A 25,143-nucleotide genomic window follows, 5' to 3' on the forward strand; every position below is an offset into this window, starting at 1 on the left:
CATCTCACTACTCCTCTGTAAGTCAAGATGTCTTTTTCAATGAAGCCAACTAATAGTTAACCCTCAGTGTCTGCAGGGATGGGATTCAGGATAACAAAATAACAAAATCCACTGAAGCTCAAATCCTTTATATGACACCACCCTCCATATTGGGGTTTTGCCAGTGGCTCAGATGGTAAAGAATCTGTAAGCAATCTGCCTGCAATGCAGGAGATGCAGCTCGAGCCCTGGGTCAGAAAGATCCCCTGGAGAAGGGTGTGGCGGTATTCTTGCCTGGAGAATTCCATGGAGAAAGGACCTGATGGGCTACAGTCCATGGGGTTGCAAAGAGTTGGACACAACTGAGTGACTAACACACACACACACACCCTCCATATTGGGGGCTCCCCATGGGAGGATTTATCCAACTGTCCATTGATTTCTAAATCAATCTGCAGATACGGAACCCACAAATATGAAGCCCATGGATACCAAACCCAAGGACATGGAATCCATGGATATGGAGGGGTGACTATACTTTCTTTAGAGTCAACTAGGACTCCACCAACCCCACTGTGAAAAGACTTCCTTGAGTAAAGATTCCTGATTTGTCTTATCTTCTAGTTGTAAGTTGCTTTACCTTCTTTTTTCTCTTTATAATTCTTTAGTGAATCCACATATTCCCTTTCCAGAATTTCTTTTGCTAACAGCACGGAACTTTTCATCCTTTTGACAGAGTTCTACAACAAAGGTTAATTACTTTATAATTTCATTCTCTTTAAAACAAAACAAAAAAAAGCACACTAAAATTGCTAATTTTAACTGTGCTTCTTGTCAGTAGGTTCATGTAAATTCACTGTAATTAAACCAGATGTTTTCTTATGCCTAAAACTCAGATGGTAATTTAAGGGAAATTTTCATTTCAACATAAAAGAAGGACAGAATGTTATCAAGGGAAGTTTTCTCCTGTCCTCGCCTGTCTTACCCTTTCCTCTTCTTCCTTCCTCTCCATTTTCACATCTGAAAAGTGGGACTAATGGTGAACTTGGAGAGTAGTTGTGAGAAGTAACAATTAGTTTATTTAAGAGCACAGAGTCCTGCAGAGTCAACAGAAGCCCCCTTTTTTGGCTAGGTCTTCTTTACTGATTATTGTTTGCCTCTCCATTCTGGGTGCCATATTTATTGGTTAGTTGGTTTTTGCTCACTATAGAGGCTCTGGACTAACTTAAAAATTGAAATAATTTGAAAATGATTCAGAGGAGTCTGGAAGTCTTATAGAGAAAAGATAGATTTAGACAATTTCAATCTACCTTGTAATTTCCAGTCTTGCTGGAGGCAAGATCATTTTTTTCTGGATGAATTTTTCTATCTTAAGATGTCAAACATACCTTTTTAATGGAACTATACAGTGGTGTATTAGTGAATGTTTCACAGCCAGCTCTCCAGGAAAACAAAACAAAATAAAACCTCAAAATGTTTGCCAATTTCCATAGTATAAACATCACCATGGTTGATTTCAAGCAATGAGTGTGATATCACTGGATTCAGAGGCCAGAAGAGAGGCTAATAGTTAGCTCTATCACACCAGTATAAGCTGGGTTTGAATATAAATAAATTCCATGATGCACTTCTTTTCCTTACTAGTGTATATAAACAGAGTTCAGTGATATCATGAAAGAGGCAAGGGCTTTGATAGTAAATATTCACTCATCCAACAAACAATTAACGAGCATCTACTATGTGTCAGGCAGACAATACACACACACACACACACACAGTATTTCAGGTAATGATAAGTACTGTCAGGCAGACAATACACACACACACACACACACACACACACACACACAATTTCAGGTAATGATAAGTACTACAGAAAAGAAAAAAACAGAGTGTTCAGGGAGATATTGGCCAGGGATAGGTCTGTATCTTAGATGGGGTTGGGGGGGAAAGCAGAAATAAGATTTTGGGATCTATTTATTGCCTCTTCCACTTGCTACCTGCTTAGACAGGTTCCTTAAACTCTCTCAGCCTCAGATTTCTCATCCACACAGTATCAGTAGTGTCTACATCACAGTATTTGGGAACTGACTACATGAATGAAGACCATCAGAACAACACATAGCTCATAGTGGGCATTTGAAAACTGTAATTGCACTCCTCCTTACTCTATGATAGCTCAAGGTCATCTCTGTAAACATCACACATGCACTGAGCTCTAAGTAAATGATGGCTCCGGAATTACTCAGATGTGCATGGCTCTCTACCCCGCCCCCCGCCCCCCGCCCCCACTAAATGGGTCTGGACTGCATCATTTACTGCCTTGTTGTCACTGCTTTTTACACTTTTCTTCTCACCTTCCTCTTTTCCAGATTGTATGTACTGCATCTTGTTACTGTCCAAACACCTATCCCTAGCAGTATGCGGCCTTCTTCTAGCTTTCTGTGACTTGAGAAACCAGATTATTAATCTTGTTGGAAATGCACAGAAAATACAGGCACTCATTCCTGAAATATGTCTGTCTTCTCTACAATGAAAGTACATGTCTCAAATGAAATAATATATGTACCATATGTGATTAAGCACATATCAATTATATTAATATATTATATCCTATATATTACTAATTATAATCAACTAGATTTTTATACTGTGATAAACTACATGGGCATCTAAATTCCTTACCGTAAAATAAGAAAAATGATACTGCTTGCTTTTTCATGTTTGATGTTAAGATTAAATGAATCTACATTGCTGATGGCGATGGTCGGATGGCATCACCAACTTGATGGACATGAGTTTGAGCATGCTCTGGGAGTTGGTGATGGACAGGGAAGCCTGGTGTGCTGCAGTCCATGGGGTAGCAAAGAATAGGACACAACTGAGCCACTGAACTGAACTGACATTGCTGATGAACATGTAAAATGATAGAACTTTTATGGAGAAGTATCTGTCATTATCTAACAAAAATGCATATACATTTACTTACTGACCCCAGTAATCCCACTTTAAGGAATTTCTCATGAAAATACAGCTCCACAATACCACAATATGCACAGTAGTGGCTACAGTACTATTTATCATAGGAAATAATGGGAACAACCAGAGGATCCTGCCTGACTTCTCATGCTATTTTCACATAATTAAGCCTCAAACAGCTATAAAAGAATGATACAACTCTGTACAAACCAACACATACTGATTTCCATGGCATATTAAGTGAACGAAAACATAAGATGCAGAGTATACTTAATATGTTATCTTTTACATAAAAATAAGAGAACAATAGTTTTCACTTTTTTGCAAAATGGTCTATATATAAGAAAGATATATCTGAAATAAGTATTTTACAGGTGATTACATTTCTGGTATGGATAGGAACAGTATGAAAGAGAGATGCTGGCAATACTTCTCTGAGTATACCTTTTAATAGAGTTCTGAGTTTCGAACAAAGAAACTTTTGATATTAAAAACAATGATATTAAAGCAAAGAGGATGAGGAGAAGGCAAAATTAAAACTGAAATAAATGAACACAATTGGGTATTAAATTGATAATATAACCATCCAGAGAAAAGAATGAACCTTTAGACATGGCTTCTTGACTGCTCAAAGAGAGAAAATCTAAAAAGAAAACCTTCAACCTGATTCAGTAGCTTTCCTGTTTGTTAGGAGGACTGGTATTATAATCCTGAAACTACTCTGTATGTATCGTACGATGAAGCCAAAAAAAAAAAAAAAATGTGAAGCTGGGGAACTGGGGTTCTCACTGTGCGTGGAGGTAGATATGTATGGACTGAGAAGAATTCTGAGGGGCTGGATTTGAATTAGTGTGAGTTCATGATTTTTGGCGACTGTATAGAGCTTCTCCATGCCAAAGATGGAGAAGCTCTATACAGTCAGCAAAAACAAGACTGGGAATGGACTGTGGCTCAGATCATGAACTCCTTATTGCAAAATTCAGGCTGAAATTGAAGAAAGTGGGGAAACCACTAGACCATTCAGGTATGACCTAAATCAAATCACTTATGACTATAAAGTGGAAGTGAGAAATAGATTTAAGGGATTAGATCTGATAGACAGAGTGCCTGGTGAACTATGGATGGAGGTTCGTGACAGTGTACAGGAGACGGGGAGCAAGACCATCCCCAAGAAAAAGAAATGCAAAAGAGCAAAATGGCTGTCTGAGGAGGCCTTACAAATAGCTGTGAAAAGAAGACAGGCAAAAAGCAAAGGAGAAAAGGAAAGATATACCCATTTGAATGCAGAGTTCCAAAGAATAGCAAGAAGAGATAAGAAAGCCTTCCTCAGTGATCAATGCAAAGAAATAGAGGAAAAGAACAGAATGGGAAAGACTAGAGATCTCTTCAAGAAAATCAGAGATACCAAGGGAACATTTCATGCAAAGATGGGGTCAATAAAGGACAGACATGGTATGGACCTAACAGAAGCGGAAGATCTTAAGAAGAGGTGGCAAGAATACACAGAACTGTACAAAAAAGATCTTCATAACCCAGATAATCAAGATGGTGTGATCACTCCCACTCTCCTAGAGCCAGACATCCTGGAATGTGAAGTCAGGTGGGCCTTAGAAAGCATCACTACAAACAAAGCTAGTGGAGGTGATGGAATTCCAGTTGAGCCTTTTCAAATTCTAAAAGATGATGCTGTGAAAGTGCTGCACTCAATATGTCAGCAAATTTGGAAAACTCAGCAGTGGCCACGGGACTGGAAAAGGTCAGTTTTCATTCCAATCCCAAAGAAAGGTAATGCCAAAGAATGCTCAAACTACTGCACAGTTGCACTCATCTCACACGCTAGTAAAGTAATGCTCAAAATTCTCCAAGCCAGGCTTCAGCAATATGTGAATCGTGAACTTCCAGATGTTCAAGCTGGTTTTGGAAAAGGCAAAGGAACCAGAGATCAAATTGCCAACATCTGCTGTATCATGGAAAAAGCAAGAGAGTTCCAGAAAAACATCTACTTCTGCTTTATTGACTATGCCAAAGCCTTTGACTGTGTGGATCACAAGAAACTGTGGAAAATTCTGAAAGAGATGGGAATACCAGACCACCTGACCTGCCTCTTGAGAAACCTGTATACAGGTCAGGAAGCAACAGTTAGAACTGGACATGGAACAACTGACTATTTCCAAACAGGAAACGGAGTATGTCAAGGCTGTATATTGTCACCCTGCTTATTTAACTTATATGCAGAGTACATAATGAGAAACGCTGGGCTGGAGGAAGCACAAGCTGGAATCAAGATTGCCGGGAGAAATATCAATAACTTCAGATATGCAGATGACACCACCCTTACAGCAGAAAGTGAAGAAGAACTAAAGAGCCACTTGATGAAAGTGAAAGAGGAGAGTGAAAAAGTTGGCTTAAAGCTCAACATTCAGAAAACAAAGATCGTGGCATCTGGTCCCATCACTTCATGGCAGATAGATGGGGAAACAGTGGAAACAGTGGCTGACTTTATTTTTTTGGCTCCAAAGTCACTGCAGATGGTGACTGCAGCCCTGAAATTAAAAGACGCTTGCTCCTTGCAAGAAAAGTTATGACCAATGTAGACAGCAATTTAAAAAGCAGAGACATTACTTTGCCAGCAAAGGTCCATCTAGTCAAGGCTATGATTTTTCCAGTAGTCATGTATGAATGTGAGAGTTGGACTATAAAGTAAGCTGAGCACTGAAGCATTTATGCTTTTGAACTGTGGTGTTGGAAAAGACTCTTCAGGGTCCCTTGGACTGCAAGGAGATCCAACCAGTCCATCCTAAAGAAGATCAGTCCTGGGTGTTCATTGGAGGGACAGCTGTTCAAACTGAAACTCCAATACTTTGGCCACCTGATGTGGAGAGCTGACTCATTTGAAAATACCCTGATGCTGGGAAGGATTGAGGGCAGGAGGAGAAGGGGATGACAGAGGATGAGATGGCTGGGTGGCATCACTGACACAATGGACATGGGTTTGGGTGGACTCTGGGAGTTGATGATGGATACGGAGGCCTGGCGTGCTGCGGTTCATGGGGTTGCAAAGAGTCGGACATGACTGAGCAACTGAACTGAACTGAACATGATTGCTGAGAAAGGTCTGTATAGTCAAAGCTATGGCTTTCTCAGCAGTCATGTAGGGATGTGAGAGGTTGACCATAATGAAGGCGGAGAGCTAAAGAATTGATGCTTTTGAATTGTGGTGCTCGAGAAGGCTCTTGAGAGTCCCTTGGATTGAAAGGAGATCAAACCAGTCAATTGAAAAGTAAATCAGGCTTCAATATTCATTGGAAGGAATGCTGCTGAAGCTTAAGCACCAATACTTTGGCCATCTGATACGAAGAACTCACTCCTTGGAAAAGACCCTGATGCTGGGAAAGACTGAAGGCAAAAGGAGAAGTGGGTGGCAGAGGATGAGATAGTTAGACAGCATCAGCATCATAGCTGGTGATGCTCAATGGCTGTGCATTTGAGCAAACTCTGGGAAATAATGGAGGACAGAGGAGGTTGGTGAGCTACAGTCCACAGGGTCACATAGAGTCAGACATGACTTAGTGAATGAACAACAACAATATTATTTAAACAGATAAATTATATTCCCCAGCTCTACCTTCTTGAAGAGCCTGGAGGCACATTAAGGACACATAAGATGCATCTCTTAGTGCCAAAATATTCAATCTCCACTCAGTAACACCAGAAATCCTTGGATAAGTGGTTGACTCCAGGTCTAGGGCAGAGACATTACAAGGGTAGTCTGGAATGTTCTGTTGCACCAGAAGCAAAGAAAACTAATGAGACCATGTCAAAAGGACCTAGCAGGCAATTAGAAGGGACTCTCACAAGCTATATATGAGACAGTTTGAGCACTGAAAAGAATAATGACAGTGATGGATTTTAATACATTGAGTAAAAAAAAAAAAAAAAGACCCATGAGTCAACAGGGAAAGTAAAAATGGGGATGGGGATGAGGAGAGAAAGCTGTTTCATAAAGAAGAATGTAGAACAATCCATGAAGAAGGAATGCTAGATTTAAAAACAGCCTTTTGCAAATATCAGTACTAGCTGATTCAGGTGAAGATTATCAGGGAGTGCTAAAACCTTTGGGTCCGAAGTTCTTGGGGAGACCCAGAACTGGCAAAGCAATCCTGAGGAAAAAGAACAAAGCAGGAAGCATAAGACTCCCAGACTTCAGACACATGACAAAGCTAAAACAGTCAAAACGGCATGGCACTGGCACAAACACAGACATACAGATCAATGAAACAGAATAGAGAACCCAGAAATAAACCCACATGCCCAGGGGCAATTAATCGTCAACAAAGGAGGCGAGACTACAAAATGGAAAAGAGACAGTCTCTTCATCAAGTAGTGCTGGGAAAGTTGGACTGCTGCATGCAAATCAATGAAGTTAGAACACGCCCTCACATCACATACAATGATAAATTCAAAATGACTTAAAGACTTAAACATAAGCTATGACACCATAAAATTCCTAGAAGAGATTGAAGGCAAAAATTCTCTGACATAAATCATACCAATGTTCCCTTAGGTTAATCTCCCAAGGCAATAGAAATAAAAACAAAACAAAACCAAAAAAAAAAAAAAATGGCACCTAATCAAACTTGCAACCTTTTGCAAAGGAAATGAAACCATAAGTAAAACAAAAGACTAACTGCATGCATGCTCAATCACTAAGTTGGTTTTATTCTTTGCAACCCCATGCACTGCGGTGCACCAGGCTCCTGTCCTACATAATGGGAGAAAATATCTGCAAACAGTGTAGCCATCAGGGGCTAAATTTCCAAATTATACAAACAGCTTATACAACTTAATGACAAAAACAGAAACAGCCCAACTGAAAAATGGGCAGAAGACCTAAACAGCCATTTCTCTAAAGAAGACATAGAAATGGCCAATAGGCACATGAAAGATGTTCAACATCCCTAATTATTACAGGAATACAAATCAAAACTGCAGTGAGGTACCACCTCACACAAGTCAGAATGGTCATGATTAAAAAGTCTACAAATAACTAATGCTGGAGAGTGTGTGGAGAAAAGGGAACTCCCCTTCACTGCTGGCGGGAATGTAAATTGGTGCCGCCTCTATGGAGAACAGTATGAAGGTTCCTCAGAAAACTAAAAATAAGAGTTGCCATATGACCCAGCAGTCCCACTCCTGGGCATATATCTGGACAAAACTCTAATCCAAAAAGATACATGCACCCCAAGGTTCACAGCAGCACCATTTACAACAGTCAAGACATAGAGGCAAACTACATGTTCATCCACAGACGAGTGAATGAAGAAATGTGGTATGTTGTGCATATGTGTATGTGTGTGTGTATATATGCATACACAATGGAATATCACTCAGCCATAAAAAGAAAAAAGAATACTGCCACTTGGAGCAAAAGATATTATTGTACTAAGCAAAGTAAGTCAGAAAGATATGATATCACATAATATCCCTTACGTGTGAAATCTAAAATATGGGCACAAATGAACTTGTCTACAAAACAGAAAGAGACTCACAGATACAGAGAACAGACCTGTGGTTGCCAAGCAGGAGAGGGGTAGGGAAGAGAAGGACTGAGAGTTTGGGATTAGCAGATGTAAACTATTATATATAGGATGGTTAAACAACAAGGTCCTACTATACAGCACAGGGGACTATATTCAATATCCTCTGACAAACCATAATGAAAAAGAATATGGAAAAAATATATAAATGTATAACTGAGTCAGTTTGCTGTGCAGAAGAAATTAACATTGTAAATCTACCATACTTCATAAAAAATTTTTTTTTAATTCTTGGGGACTAGAGATACTTAAAGATCTCAAAATACCACTGCACAGGAGAGCTAATTTACAAAGAGAAAAGGTGCCACATTTACTCTGAAGAGAGTGGGTGGTCCCCACCTTATCTAAGGGACCAACTCAGCATCACCAGTAGAGGGGGTCCCTGAGGTCATGTACCTCTTGACATGCTACAGAGAGAAACCTACATCACCAACTCATAGAGTATCTTAGCCAAACATGTCTCATATTCTGGTTTGTCAGATAAAATCAGGTTTAATGTTACTGGAAATATGAATGCAGATTGTCTATTTGATTGTTTTAGAATCGCTGCAAAATTTCTTAGATGTTCTATGGTATTGTGGGTACAGAGGAGCAAGTCCTTATCATTAACTGTCCTGTATGCTAAAGAATTTAGGGGTGAGGTATCATGACTTCTGCCACTTACTTTCAAATAGTTAAAAATATTATATGTATAGTTATATATGTTATTTCCATATCAAATATATCACACACGTGAAAGTGAAAGTTACTCAGTTGTGTCCAACTCTTCGTGACCCCATTGGCTATATAGTCCATGGAATTCTCCAGGCAGAGTGCTGGAGTGGGTAGCTTTTCCCTTCTCCAGGGGATCTTACCACCCCAGGGATCAAACTCAGGTCTCCCACATTACAGGCAGATTCTTTATCAGCTGAGCCACAAGGGGAGCCCAAGAATACTGGAGTGGGTAGCCTATCCCTTTTCCAGCAGATCTTCCCGACCCAGGAGTTGAACCAAGGTCTCCTGTATTGCAGGCAGATTCTTTACCAACTGAGCTGTCAGGGAAGCCCTATATCATACATAGGTATCACATATGCATATGAAAAAGTAGATAGCAAGCTGTTCATTAGTGTTAAGTCTCATGAAGGGTTTACAGATCTTGCTTATACTCTTCTTCAAATTTTTCCATGGTTTTGAAACATTTCAAAGCAAAAATCAAGTATGAATCATAGTATATAACATGTGTGTCTAGCCCACTGTAGGTCTCAATAAGGGGGAGCCAAAATGAGACCATCATCTATTTTGTTTTCCTTTTTTAGAATCTCAGAGATTCCATTTCACAGTCTTGGCTGTGGTTTGGTTGAAGGCAGAGAAATAACCACCCAGCAAGCTGAGTTGTGGTTTTTGTCTGAGACATTTGTGAAGAAAAGGGGAAAAAATAAAGAACCTGTTTAGCCTCCTATTAACAACCCCTTCGCAGATGAAACACTGGGGCTCAATGGCCACAAGCTGTTCTCATCAGTGGTGGGTTACTTCACATGCTCACAAAGGCACTGGGGTGATGGAATTACAAATTCCACACATTTCCCAGAAGACAATTTTGTAGCACAGATGAAAGCACCATGACTCCAGCCAGCTCAACCTGCAAGATGCTTCCTTGGTTCCCTGAAGAGGGTTTCAGTTAATGGACTAGAGCTGAGCTCCATCTGCAGCTCGACCTCAACGTCAATGAGCCCCCAGCAAACAGAGATGGTGCCTCTCCCCTCTTCAGGAGAAATGGAACATAACCGCGGCATGCACAGGGGCCTGTGCTCTTCTGAGACCTTCCTGTAGCCTCCATGCCCCCCGAGGTGGGGCCTCAGGAGAGCTGCAAGCCAGAGGCCTGGTGTCCTGAATGTTCGTGCTTTTACTGTGATGATGCCCACACAGCTTGGGAGAGCAGAGATGGAGGTGCTGCCATTAATGGTGTGTGATTAAAATTTAATTTCAAAGCATTGCTGTTCTCAATTTGTTTTGATAAAGACCTTGTGACTGTTTCCGCCCCCCCCCCCCAACCCCTTGGTGATGAGAAGAAGAAATGGAGAGGTTGGGGCATGCCTTAAAGATGGGACTTGGGATGTGCAGCTGCACGTATAGGTAGTCCTCAAAAAGTGGCCCAAGGCAGGCAGAGCATCTTGGCAAGAAATGTCCTGAGCTCTTCCTGGGCTAAACCCTCCTATTCATCTTCAGCATCCTGAATTTTCATGCTGGTTCCCAACACTGGCTCCCCGCCCTCCTTGTCCAACAACCAGGTCCCCCCATGAACTCTTGTCACTAAACCACCCTGGGCTTCCCTGGTGGCTCCGTCAGGAAAGAGACCGCCTGCAATGCTGGAGACCCGTGTTTGATATCTGGGTTGGGAAAATGCCCTGGAGAAGGAAATGGCAACCCACTCCAGTATTCTTGCTTGGAAAATCCCATGCACAGAGGAGCTCGGTGGGCTACAGTCCATGGAGTCACAAGAGCCAGACAGAACTTAGCAGCTAAGCCACCAAACCACCCTACTTGCCCCAACTCTGTATCTCCTTATTATATAAAATCAAGTTTAATGTTATTGGAAATATGAATGTGGATGGTTTATTTGATTATTTTTAAGTTAATGTGAAATTCTGCCACATTGCCATTCCTTGGATATCGATGTCATGTTTTCTATAGCTAAGACAGTGGACATCTACAGCTCTAAAGAGATGGATGGGTGGTTTCTAGGTTGATTGTGCTAGAGGATTCTTTGTCAAGATTTTTTTTTGGGGGGGGTGGGGACTTAGTGCAAATGTAGTAGCTACATTTAATGAAAACTTAAGAGTCTTATGGACATGATTCTAGTTTCTATACATGCCATCTTTCCTATGAGCACAATAACCTAGAAGTTAAGTGCTATGATTGTCTCCTTTTTTTTTTCAAATAACCACATGGCTGGGGGGGTCTTAGTTCCCTGACCAGTGATCAAATATGGGCCCCCAATAGCAGAAGCACAGAGTCCTAACCACTGGATCACCAGAGAATTCCCAATCTATCTCCATTTTTACAGATAAGGAACCCAGGCACTGAGAGGTTAAACAACTTTCTCCAGGCACTTTTGGTTCCAGAGTCTGACTTTTCAGACAGTTACTCTATGTGCTGTCAAAGGAGCTATTTATCTTTGATACAATGGAGCCAAATCTAGAGAAAGTTCTGGCAGCTTCATTAGAACCCAAATTCAGGGCCACAGAATGAAGCCAAGATGAGATGTCTGACCCTCTACTGGTGGCTGGACGGGAATAGGCTCCCAGGAAGCAGGGCACTAACATCTGACCCAGGTGAGAGCTGTACCCACAGGAGACCGAGGTTCTTTGCAAGACAGGAAGCTGGAGGAACAAGGTGACAGAGGCTGAATCCCCACCACTGTGTTACCCAGAAGCACAGTCTAGAGGGGCTGCAAAGAGTGGCTGCAAGGATGATTTTAAAAGGTACTGGGGAGGGCTTGTTACAAAGGCAGATTTGATAAAACTTCCAGGTCTAGGATAAGATGAAGGGATCGAGGGACAAGTTAGAAGAGGTTCGAGTGCTTTCCTCTGTACACTTGTGGGGCTTTGCAGCTGAGGATATGGGTCGTGATCCCACCAGGGACCATCACTCAGGCCTCCCTGTGTTCTAGGAAGTATACCTGAACACAGGGAGAGAAGTCAGTAAAGAGGAGGAAATGAGTTCAATTTTGGATCCTTTGTTGAGATGCCTGTAGGACACCCAGGTGAATATGTGGCTCTGGGTGCATTCAATGTGTGTGCCAAGCTCTTTATGTGCATTTTCTGATGCTAATTTTTAAGAGAATCCAGAGCCGTCTGACTCCAGACTCAACATGTCTCAACAGTATGATCAATACACATCTTCTCTTTGGAGAGGCATCAGTGTGGTCAAATGCTGGCACAGCAGGGGGCATAAAGTGAGAGCAGGGATGTGGATGAGCGTGTGTCTGTGGCAGAGGTGTCACTGTCTAGGGGCACAGGGCCCCCGGAGTTGTGTACTGTACAGCCTGCATGGCGTGTTACTGAAGAGCTTAGAGAAGATGCTGATATCCTGACAGAGAGACGGAAGATGCTGGAAAAAAATAAACTCTTGCAACTGCTAGGCGTGGCCGCCTGAGCCGGTCCAGCCTCCCAGTCCCTGAGCGAGCTCGCCCACTCCCTGACTCACCATCCTCCTCCGTCTGCACCACCAGCTCTTCGCTCTCCATCCGGCCTTCGGGGTTGGACAGCAGCAGCCGCAGGCGGATGGTCATGAAGGGACGCAGGCCCCGCAGGGTGTAGTGGGAGGAGGTCTGGATGAGCTCCTCGGCCTCATACTGCTGCTGGTTGAACACGTACTGGTACTGCACTGTGAGGTTGTAGCTGTGGCAGCGGGTTACCGCGTAGCCAAAGGGCTCCCACTGCAGGGTCAGCTGCCGGGCTCGGATGTCCACGATCTCCACGTTCTGTGGGCCGTGCACCGGGTCTGCAAGACACACACACAAGACACGGGGCTCTGAGCAGGCCATTGGGAAGGCGGGGTGGGGGCTCTGCTAAAACAGGGGAACACAGCTCTCACCAATTCAGCCACTGCCTTCCTGATTTCACCACTTAGAATATAATTTAACTAATATTTTTCTGTAAAACAAACCTATTATTTAAACACACGCATCTAAAAGAAAACCTATTTAAAGGGAAAGCCTGAATCACTGGTCATAAATGAATATTAACCATTTGAAAAAAAATGAAAAGTTGTTAAAATTATTGAGGTTCATCAGGGTACCACTGAAGACCATCGTGGGTACCACCAACAGCACACACAATGCTTTGGGAAAATACTAATTGAGAAGGAAGCTGCAGTTCTGATCTATCTCTTTACATTTCATCTGGCCACACCCCTCCCCTTGAGAAACCAGCCCCCTCTTTTCAGCTCACTGCACTCGAGTGCAGAGAATCCACACTGAGCTTCCTCCGCAACACACAGCACCCAGGCTGTCACTGTGACCAGGGGACAACGCCTTGGAATCTCCTTTCCTTTCACTGAAAACACAACGGATCCTTTTGGAGCCTCCCACAACACCCTTCAACCCTCCCTTCTCTCCTCTCCTTTCTCCACCAAACAGGCCTCTCCAGGGATATCATTCTTAAAAAAGATTTGATGCAACGGTTCAATTCCTAGGCACAGATCTGGACAAAATTATAAATCAAAAAGATAATTGCACCCCCATGTTCATAGCAGCACTATTCACAACAGCCAAGACATGGGAGGAACCTAAATGTCCATCAGCAAAGGAATGGATAAAGATGTGGTACAATGGAATACTACTCAGCTATAAAAAAAATGAAATAATGTCATTTGCAGCTAAATGGATGGACCCAGAGATTATCATCCTAAGCGAAGGAAGTCAGAAAGAGAAAGATAAATACCATATGGTATCACTTACATGTGGAGTCTAAAATATGGCACAAATGAATTTACCTACAAAACAGAAACACACTTACATGCATAAAGAACAGACTTGTGGTTGCCAAGGAGGAGGGGGGCAAGAGATGGAAGAACTGGGAGATGGGATTAGTAGATGCAAACTCTTATATGTAGAAAGAAAAAAGTTCTGCTGAGGAGCACAGGGAACTACATTCAATATCCTATAATAAATCATAACAGAAAATAATATGAAAAATAATATATAATTTTAAAAGAAATAAAAATGAAAAACAGGTCTTATTATGCCTTCTCACCCCAGAGCTGTCTCCCATTCTATCCCTCCCTACTTATATTGGTCCCAGACCCTCATATATAACAGTGGCCATCTTTATTTTATTATGAATATTCTATTTATACAAATTAAGTAGATGTTTTTGTACAAAAAAGATTATAACAAACAAAACAATTTTTTTTAAATCTCCATATGTAAAGCTCATTCTCTAAGGCTGAGGCATTTATGACAATAGAAACACAACCTCTTTTCTGGTCAGCGCACCCCGTAAGCTCCCCCGTCAGGTTTTCTTTGCTGGGAGTAGTTAAGCACAGGCTAGAGATGCAATCAGTGTATTTCCCCCCACGCTACCTACAGGGCTTTACCAATTTATATAATCTCTTTGGGTCCATTTTCTATTTCATTTGTTAAATAGAGATAATGATAGTAGTTAACTTTAGGCAGGGGATGGCGGGGGGAGCATTAAATGAGGTGTTGTTTGCAAAAGCTCTTAGAATTATACCTGGAATTTAAGCACTCAATATTTGGCAGTTTTTCTTTTGTAGTAAAAGGAAAAGTACTAAAAATAATAACAAGCCCTCGCATGCTGGATCCTCCCAACCACCTTACATGTGGCAGTACTGTGTAGCATCCTTATGCAAAAGGATGAATTCTGTCACCTCCCTGGTCCCCTCAGAGCATGTAGGGGTAAGGCTGTGATAAAAAGGGAGGGTGGGGAATTCCCTGGTGGTCCAGTGGTCAGGACTCTGCTCTTCCATTGCAAGGAGCACGGGTTTGATCCCTGGTGGGAGAGCTAAGACAGGGCATGCCACATGGCATGGCCAAAAAGAAAAAAGGCAGGCGATACTGATGGAGCTGAGTCCTCTGATCTGTCTGTGCAGGGCAGATGTCCTGTGACTTGTGTAGGGACACACTTTGAAGTGGTTCTCTTTGGAGAAGGATGCTTAGAAATAAACGTCAGGGAGCCCAGGAGCCAGCCCAGACTTCCGATGCACTGCTGGGGAGATGGGCAGCCTGGCCCTGCTCAACCACTGAGTTCACGGTCACTCTTACAGCCCAATAACTCATGTCACGTAAAGGAAAGCCCATGTCCCAAAAGCAAAGAGATGACACCGAACAAATGCTGCTATGTGGAGCCCACATGGATCGAACAGTGAGAAGGGAGGTCCCCAGAGCTGGGGAGTTCTGACCTGGTGTGGCTGTTACCACTGCTCGCTTCACACAAGGACAAACAGAGACAGAGTTAACAGTGAGAAACTCCTTGCCTGGGAAGTCCTGAGCATCCCCCAGCACTGCCTGGCAGAAGCCTTTTTCTTGGCCCAGATGCCAGAACACTGCTGGCAGGGAGGCCGCCCACCCTGCTCAGAACCTCATGGACCCTCCTCTGGGTGTGCCTTCAAAACTGACTTAGAGCTTTGTCAAGCTACGCAACTGCCCTCATGCCCTCTTGGCTCACCTTGTTAGAGTGAGATCAGGAACACTTAAGACCTGTAAAATCCAAGGTTATAACTCTATTTTGTCAAACATCTTAAGATGTACCACAGTCCATGTTAAATACACATTTGGGAATCTCCAATATTTCCTTCACTTCCCTGATACCTCAATTGGTAAAGAATCCACCTGCAATACAGGAGACCCCGGTTCAATTCCTAGGTCAGGAAGATGAGCTTGGAGAAGGGATAGGCTACCCACTCCAGTATTCTTGGACTCCCCTTGTGGCTCAGCTGGTAAAGAATCCGCCTGCAATGTGGGAGACCTGGGTTTAATCCCTGGGTTGGGAAGATCCCCTGGAGAGGAATGGCTATCCACTCTAGTATTCTGGCCTGGAGAATTCCATGGACTGTATAGTCCATGGGGTGGCAAAGAGTCTGACACGACTAAGTGACTTTCACTCTCTCTCACTCAAAACTCCCTTCAAACACTAATGAAACAATAAAAACAAAACAACCTTGATGGCCAGCAGCCTCAGTTTTGGGTTCTATCACCCCCATCGCCTTGTGACTCCATAAGGAAGAAACTGACTGCCAATCCCACTTTATGGATGAATAAACTGAAGCCAGAGAGGTCCAGGAACTTACACAGACTGACAAGAGGTAAGTTCAGCATGACAGCTTTTTAAAAATTGTCCTGCACGCTAGAATATAAGCTCTTGGAGAGCAAGGGTGCTCTCTGCTCATCCCTTCAGCCTGCGCCCAGCGTATCAGTTGAAAGGATGCTTTAGTTTGTAAATACCACCACAACCTATGAAGAAAGTCTTATCACTAGACTCGTCCTAGAGGAAACCAAAGTTTTGTGAGATGAAAGGATGGGCCCAAAGCCGCAGAGTGGCGGCACAGCTGAGATCTGAATCTGGGTCCAGGATCTCTGTGTTTCCTCTGTACTGTGATATCAGGAAGGAGAACAAGGAAAGGACATAAACACGAGGCCTGTCATGGTCCTCAGGAATCTGGGGAGAATGTAGTGAGAAACCTGAGAACTGTATGGCGGAAGTGGCTTGATCCATAGGCGCCTAAGGCCCACTGGGGAGGGTGACATGGGCGCTTAATCACAGTGGGGCTAAGCTGAGTACTGACCCGTCTTCCCACTCCTCGCCTTCAGCCACTAGAGTCCTCTCCCCGAGTTCACCTAGGAAGGTGTGCACATAAACACCTTTCTGCTGCTCTTCAAGGAAGGAGCAGACGAGGGCACCTTTTCAAAGAAGGCCAGAGATGTTGCAAGCCTGCCACAGAGCAAAGAGACTCCCTCCCAAAGTGGGAAGGTCAGGGCACAGGAGAAGTGACTTGCTCCCTCTGAAGCAGATGTGACTGACTGTCATCAGACAGGCCACGGGAAACAGCGGAGCTGGGCAGAGCATGGCTTGAAGCCAGACTCTGGCGCTCACTAGCTGTGTGACCTTGGGCAAGGGCACTTCATCTCTGAGCCTCCATTTCTTTGTCTATAAAGTGGAAATTGTTGCACTAATCACAGAGGGCTATTAATGAGTACAAAATGAACTGTAAAGAGAGAAAATTGCCTCTAACAGTGGGCATCCCTCTTAGAGAGAATGGCCTTTCTTGGGGAAAGGCCTTTAGAAGCTTGCTTGGAGTAGAAGCTTCACTCCCAGGGCCTCAGGACCAGTTGTGCTTAGCCTTTAGAGGAAGAGGAAAATGAACTCACCGGCTGCTGGGACTGAATAGGAGAGGAAGAGAGTGAACATGACTGTGGAATCCTGGGTGGAGCTCAAAGGGACTGTTCTCATGGGACTCCCAGTCTTCAACAAGGTCCTCAAGATACCACAAACGGTTGGCTATGATTGGATTTCTCGCGGCTTCTGAGATCTGAATGCCTCACTTGAGCCAAATAAGATCCCACATGGGAACAAAGAGATCAGAGGCAAAGAGGACTTGGAAAAAAATGTCCAGGTGTGTTACTGACACCTTGAAAGATAATGTGAGGCTTTCTCAGGCTATGGAATCAGAGATTCAAGCAAAACTCAGGAAGGAAGGAAGGAAGGAAGGAAAGTCGCTCAGTCGTGTCCAACTCTTTGCGACCCCATGGACTGTAGCCTACCAGGCTTCTCAGTCCATGGGATTTTCCAGGCAAGAGTACTGGAGTGGGTTGCCATTTCCTTCTCCAGGGGATCTTCCCAACCCAGGGATCGAACCCGAGTCTCCCGCATTGTAGGTAGCCGCTTTACCCCTCAGTTCAAGTGGAAAGACAAGAACTTCTGTGGCCCTGTGGGTGAGATACGTGTGGGTTGAAAGTGTTCTGTAAGCTCAAGAACTCCCATTCAAGAAAAGGCAAAGCTGGCTATACATTAACCATGGACTGGGCAGCTGCATGCTGAAAACAAGTGTTCAGCAGAGGGAACTGAGATCAGCGAAGGGACATGACTTACCCAGGACCACACAGCTAAGTCAGTCCCCAGCTTTGGACTCCCGCAGCACTTTACACAACCATCCAGCCCACTCAATGCTTGCCGTGCTTTCCAGGAGCTGCTTGTTCTTGTATCCATCACTCCTCCCAGGCTGCAAGGGACCATATGCTATTTGTCCAGCAACCCAGCACATGGCACCAGGCCTGTCAAGGGGCCCAGTCTGTGTTGGTTAAACTGAGATGAACAGATGGTGATCTGTTTTTGAGAACTGGGCTTGGAGCCCCTGACTCCACAATTCTCTGTTCTGTCCCCTGCAAGCACATCACCAAGTCTTTAAGGTGAAGGTATCTATTTTTCTTTCATTCAAACAAGAGAATGTCCTGAAATCCTACACGATGGAAACTAGTTTTCAAAATGCATGATGGAAGCATTCACACTTTCACTCTGACCCTCCCAGACCTCAGATGGCAAACCCTGCTTCGGTTCTGGTAATTGCCTACAGCAGGGAGAGTCTCAGGTTTACATTCCAGTTGGTACAAACAAGTTGGAAATTGCTGAGAAAGCCTTGTGTGTGCAGTGGAGATTGGTTTGTTGAATTTATATCCCTTGTGTAATGTCCAAGCCCAGAGCCCATGGTTTCTGCCTCCAGATAAGGCTCTGTCCATATGACCTTCTTGAGAAAGAGCCTACAAGCCATTGAGACGGCAAACAATGGGAACAGAGTGTGTCTTATCTGGGAAGCTGGAAAGTCTGCCTCTGATGGATAATCACAGTGGTGTGACCTCTGGGTTCACAGTCTCTATGCCTTTAGACTTGGCAGTGGGGGCTCATCCCAAGCCCTATGCACTGGAAGCACACGCCAGCCCTCTGCAGACCATGCCCTTCTCCTGGAGAAGGAGTCAATGGGCCACTGTGCCTACCTGGTCCCTGTGGACCCACTGACCCATCTGGACCAGGCTCTGGATGCCCAACACCTCGGAATTCCCTGTCCCAATGGCCCCAAACTCAATTTCAGAGCTTGTCTGAACCTCTTTCCTTGGTTTGGCCATTCAAGGTCAGACCATATTCCATCTGTGTACCCCTAGATCCAAAGGGTGAACAAAGTATGGCTGTTTGGAGGAACAGATCTTTGTGGGGAAGGATGGAGTCAGGTGAGAGGAGAAGGAAAGGGACCACAGGCCTCTGTGTGTATCTTGTCCCAGACCCTTTTGTGTTATTACATATGTTAGGGACAGGTGTGTGTGTGTGTGTGTGTGTGTGTCACTCACATCTTCAGAAGCTTCTTTATTCTGAAGCTACCTCTTTTGTGTTATTACATATGTTAGGGACAGGTGTGTGTGTGTGTGTGTGTGTGTGTGTGTGTGTGTGTGTGTCACTCACATCTTCAGAAGCTTCTTTATTCTGAAGCTACCTCTTTTGTGTTATTACATATGTTAGGGACAGGTGTGTGTGTGTGTGTGTGTGTGTGTGTGTGTGTGTGTGTGTGTCACTCACATCTTCAGAAGCTTCTTTATTCTGAAGCTACCTCTTTTGTGTTATTACATATGTTAGGGACAGGTGTGTGTGTGTGTGTGTGTGTGTGTGTGTGTGTGTGTCACTCACATCTTCAGAAGCTTCTTTATTCTGAAGCTACCTCTTTTGTGTTATTACATATGTTAGGGACAGGTGTGTGTGTGTGTGTGTGTGTGTGTGTGTGTGTGTGTGTGTGTGTGTGTCACTCACATCTTCAGAAGCTTCTTTATTCTGAAGCTACCTCTGGAAGGCGAGGTGGACCTCTTCACCTCAGTCATGTGCCCCCTTGCCATGTGAGATCTTACTAAAGTACCATTTCCTCCTGCAGTACCATTTTCAACCCAAAACTCAGAGTGCAACCTGCAACTTACACCCTCCCACCTCCAAATTCCCTCCCTGATTTTCCACTGTTCATTCTTTGAACCCTGTGCTCCTAGAGCAGAGTGTTGCATCCTTGATCCTTTTATGCCTCCATGCCCTGCTTGGGTTGCCACTGGCAAATCCCTATCCAGTATATTCAAGGCCTGACTCCAAAGCCACTCTGTCTTTGTAACTTTCTCCAAAAACTTTTATTGCCCAGGCAGGATGAATCATCATCTCTTTTCTTTACTATTTCTTCCACAGTCCTTATCAAATTGCAGATAAATTGTCTGCATGTTTGGTTCACACTCACCCTCTCCCTGCTCACCCGTGAGCACCTAGATCTCTTCATTCTTATAACTGGAACTTTTAACTGATTAATAAATACCAGTAAATATAAAAAGTATGAGACGACTGAAGACCGAACCAGAATCAAGGCTCTAACATCCTGCAGGGGAAATGCAGCAAGTGAAGGGGTGAGTCAGGACTCTCTCTACACTCCAGTTATTAAGGTAATCACGTGGTTAAGTTAGAATTCCAGCTTCACGTTTTATAGGGACCAAGCCTTCATCCCTTCTGTCAAAGGTAACTGCTGAACAATCTCCTAATGACCTTAATCAAGGCAACATCTTATTTTTTAAAAAAAGGATTAGCAAAGCAGATTTCTGATTCATGAATTTTCTATGTATTCATCTTAGAATGTGGAGTTGGCTGTAACATATGTACTGTTCAAAGTTGAACCTAAATTGAGATAATTTGGGGGCATAGGGCTGAAAATGTGGAGGTGGATAGCTTGTATGTAAAATTAATTTTTTATCCATTTGGAGATGCAATTTGAGTTCCTTTCAAATTAAATTGCAATGGAGTCCTAGGCAGCTGGAAACATTATTGCTAACATAATTTGATCCTGCAAGAGCAGTAATACATTGACAGATAGTTCAATGTGACCATTAATTTGCGATTTCTGCATGGAAATGATACACGGAGGGAAAAAAGGTAAAAGACAAAATTAAAATCCGTCTTCTTTCAGCATGATCCAAACCTGCTCTCATGCTTCCTTTCTGCCACTGCCTCTCATTTACTGCAGATGTTTGGTAGAAGATGAGAATTTGTTGACTATTATCACAGACATCCTTATGAAGGTAGGCAAGGACAGGAATCCAGAGGCTTCATTTCGGGATATCGGTACCCTCACCATCCAGGGTCACTGGGTCCTACCTACCCCGGCCACTAAAATCACCCAAAGCTAGAACATGTTGTCTTGTGAGAGCTGACTCGGTTGTCATCCTCTTGCAGAGATATCATAGAGGATGTACGTCATTCACATGTTCGTTGGCTCACCCACTGCTGAAAAAATGCCCTGGAGGAGGGGGGCATCGTGATGTGGTAGAAAGGAACACTGGCTCTGTCATCACCTGGACCTGATGCAAGTGACCTGCCCCATCTACGTCATTTTTCTCATGTGTAAATCAAGAATGGTACTACCTGCCTTTTAGGGCCATGGGGTGAATTAAGGAGATGGTGTCCACCAAGCTCCTGGATGGTATGTGACACAGCCGTGTTCCCTTAAATACATTCCCACCTCCAGAAGGGAGGCGAGGCAAGGGAACCACTGAGACAGAACAGGGGTCCTGAAGATGACAGTGGACCCCTGGCCAGGTGCTCGGTCCAGCTGGTGGCTGGGTTCATGCTTTTTAAATGACGGTTTTGAGTTAGCAAGCTCCTATTAATGCATATTTACACGGCTATCTATACTTCCCTTTCTACAAACGTGCCTCGGACCACTGAGATGGGACAGGCCTTCGGGGATGCTGGGGAATGACACAGACGATTTCTGACCTTCATGAAATCCATGCTCTAGAGGGGGACGTAGACACGACAACGGTGAAGGGCGGAATGATGACGTCTGATGGAGCTTTTGCAGGGAAGGTGCCAGGCTTCCAGGCAACAAGTGTCAGAAGGACACAGCCTCGCGCTGGAGATTCATCTGAGCCAATTTAGTCATGACTCACGCACAGCCTTATGTTCATTTTCACAGAAACCAGAAGCCACCAAAGAAATCTGAGGTGAGTGAAGGTTAACAATGCCTTCATAATGGCATTATTAGGTTATAAATAAAAGTCTGAGGTCAAATTCTACTACACAGATAAACATTTATTACACAAACGTATATTAGTAAAGCAGAGACAAAACAGGTCATACAATCCATCGCATAAAGTTCAATGAGGCCCTAGCAACCTGTCCTTGTCTTTTTTGGTGATCGGGTTCCTGTCTTGTACGGAGGTTCATTTAAAGCAGTTACGACAGCATTCTCAGGTAGGAGTTGACAAATTTTTTTTTGTAAAGGGCGAGATACTAAATCCTTTAAGCTCTGTGGGTCAGACAGTCTCTGTTGTAACTATTGGTCTCTGCGGTCATAATGCAAAGGCAAACACAGACGATGTGTAGACAACCGGCATGGCTGTGTTCCAATAAAAGCGTATTTACAAAAATAGGGATAGACTAGGAGTTTGGAATCGACTTGTACACACTACTATGTTTCAAAATAAAACGTTTCTCCATTTAAAAAAAAGTAAAATAAAGGCAAGAAAGCCAAGTCTGTGGGCTATACTTTGTCCACTTCTGTCCCAAGGGCAGAATCAAGAACATTACAGACTCATTAGGTAACCAGGGATCCTCCTCATCCAATAGGTGATGCAGGACTGTTCAGGAATCACGGCTGGGACACCGTCCCTAAGGCCAAGAGTCAGAGGCCTTGCTGGGCGCTCCTGCATCACGTACGTTCGGAAAGCACTCTCATGCTGTTTGGCCAACCCGTGTATTTTGAATACTTTCACCAGTTAGAGTCCATTTTACAATACTTACACTAGTCTACAGGTCCCTGATTTCCACCAGAACAATCAATTTCTGGCACTTGGTGTGCTGATTAGCAAAATGAAGGTTGTGGATCAAGACATGATATCAGAAGCACCTGGGCACCAGCATCAAAAGCACTTATCGGCTAGAATACCAGGGGTCCTTCCCTGACCAGTATGGCCTTGATGGCAAGGCTGGCAGCACTGGGTTACAACCTCACCCATAACTCATGCATAAGATTCCACTGGTAAATATTTGAGAGTAAATCAGCAACAGTGTAATGTGGAGTCAAGAGGTCAACAAGGGTGTCCTGGAGGAGGAGGCCTTGGGCAAAGGAGAGATATCTAACCAGGTAAAAGTACGAGTTGTGGAGAAATAGAGGATGAACATAGGGAGAGGGAAGGTTAAGCCCCAGGCAAAGGTGTCAGCACGTTTAAAGGCCAAGATACAAGTGGGACTTCCCTGTGATCCAGGGGCTAAGACCCCACACTCCAAAGCAGGGGGCCAGGGTTTGATCCCTAGTCAGGGAACTAGCTCCCACGTGCTACAACTAAGAGTTTTCATGCAGGAACTAAAGATCCCACATGCTGCAAGGAAGATGGAAGATCCTGAGTGCCGCAACCACAACCCAGTACAGCCAAGTAAATTAATAAAAATAAATACATATTAAAAAATAAAGTCCAAGACACAAGAAGAAAGGAGCAAATGGCCATCAAGATGCTGATACATGAATGGACAGGCACTGGGAGCAGCAATCCCTGCCTCCCACAGGAGACCCACACTCCCTGCAGTGATTGTCAGGCCAGTCTGAGTGCTACGCACTATAATGAGCATTATCATTACCTAACAAGTAACTGAGAACAGTAACTCAGGTAGTTGTAACAGAGATACAGTATTCTTTGCCAAAAGTCAAGCATGGGACAAACTCATCCTCTTAAATATTTTTGAGCTCCTACCATGTGTTAGGCACTACATCACATGTAGGAGTGACCCAAACAGACAAAAATCCTCTCTGCCCTGAAGGGGTTTCCATTCTTGTAGGCAGTAGGGGGTGAAATAATATATGAGATAATCAGAAAATGGGAATGTCAGATGGCAGTAAGTGCTCTAGAGATTCTAGGGAAAAATCAACCAAGTGAATTTGGTTGCAATGTAATGAAGGGTAAAACCAGGTCTGGTCCAGCAGCCCTATCCCTTGGGCTCTACAGTTTAGCTGCTCAGGGTGTGGATGGGGAACCAGGAGTCAGACACAGCACAGGTTCAAGAGGCAACCAACTGGCCGGAGGCTATGGACTTCAGTCCCAGGGTGAACATAACAGCTACAACCCAAGGGCCCTAGGATAATCACTGAGCCATGGTCTCCTGGTTCCAACATCCCTTCTATACCCTGTTTTGTGATGCTGGGGCTGGTAGTCCATAAAGCACATCTCTGCGTCATCACATGGTTCTATGCTAGTCTCTGCCAGTTGGGGGCAATAGACAGTGGTCTCCAACCTTCCTGACACTGTGTTAGTCCCTCAGTCGCATCCAACTCTTTGCAACCCCATGGACTGTGCCTGCCAGGCTCCTCTGTCCATGGAGTTGTCCAGGCAAGGATACTAGAGTGGGTTGCCATGCCCCTTTCCAGGGGATCTCCCTGACCCAGGGACTGAACCCAGGTCTTTACCCAGGTAGGCACATTCTTTACCATCTGAACCACCAAGGCAGTAGGGACGGTTTTGTGGAAGACAGTCTTCCCATGGACAGGGGAGCGGATGGTTTCAGGATGATCCAAGTGCACTACATTTGTTATGCTGAGGTTGACCTGACAGGAGGCGGTGGTTAGGCGGTAATGAGAGCGATTGGGAAGCAGCTGTAAATATACACGAAGCTTCCCTTGCTCACAGCTCACCTCCTGCTGTGTGGCCCAGTTCCTAACAGGCCACAGACCAGTATCGGTCTATGGCCCAGGGGTTGGGGATCCCTGCCCTAAGAGGAAGAGAGTATTTGCTGTTTCCGTGGGCATCACTCCAATATCGCTTCTTCACCTCGGGGAAGTTCATTCTGTTCCAGCAGTTGAATCTAGTTTGCAGTTTCTCTAACACTTCAAGAGCAGGATTCACTGCAGAACCTCAGAGACACTGCTGCTGCTGCTAAGTCGCATCAGTCGTGTCTGACTCTTCGCGACCCCATGGACTGCAGCCCACCAGGCTCCTCCGTCCATGGGATTTTCCAGGCAAGAGTACTGGAGTGGGGTGCCATTGCCTTCTCCGTCAGAGACACTAGCACCAGCCAAAAAGTGCTCCTCTATC

The 25,143-nt window shown here is 44.2% G+C and overlaps 1 protein-coding gene across 1 annotated transcript in view; it reads right to left on the reverse strand.

Annotated features, from left to right (window-relative positions):
- PTPRT (protein tyrosine phosphatase receptor type T) overlaps positions 1 to 25,143 on the reverse strand; it is an 816,693-nt gene that overhangs the window by 400,296 nt on the left and 391,254 nt on the right. Inside the window, exon 7 of the mRNA XM_052650453.1 lies at positions 12,741 to 13,037. Within this exon, the coding sequence (XP_052506413.1) occupies positions 12,741 to 13,037 (297 nt within the window). The remainder of the gene's footprint in view (positions 1 to 12,740; positions 13,038 to 25,143) is intronic.

This window comes from Budorcas taxicolor, chromosome 13 (assembly GCF_023091745.1).
Source record: "Budorcas taxicolor isolate Tak-1 chromosome 13, Takin1.1, whole genome shotgun sequence".
In the NCBI taxonomy this organism is placed as follows: Eukaryota; Metazoa; Chordata; class Mammalia; order Artiodactyla; family Bovidae; genus Budorcas; species Budorcas taxicolor.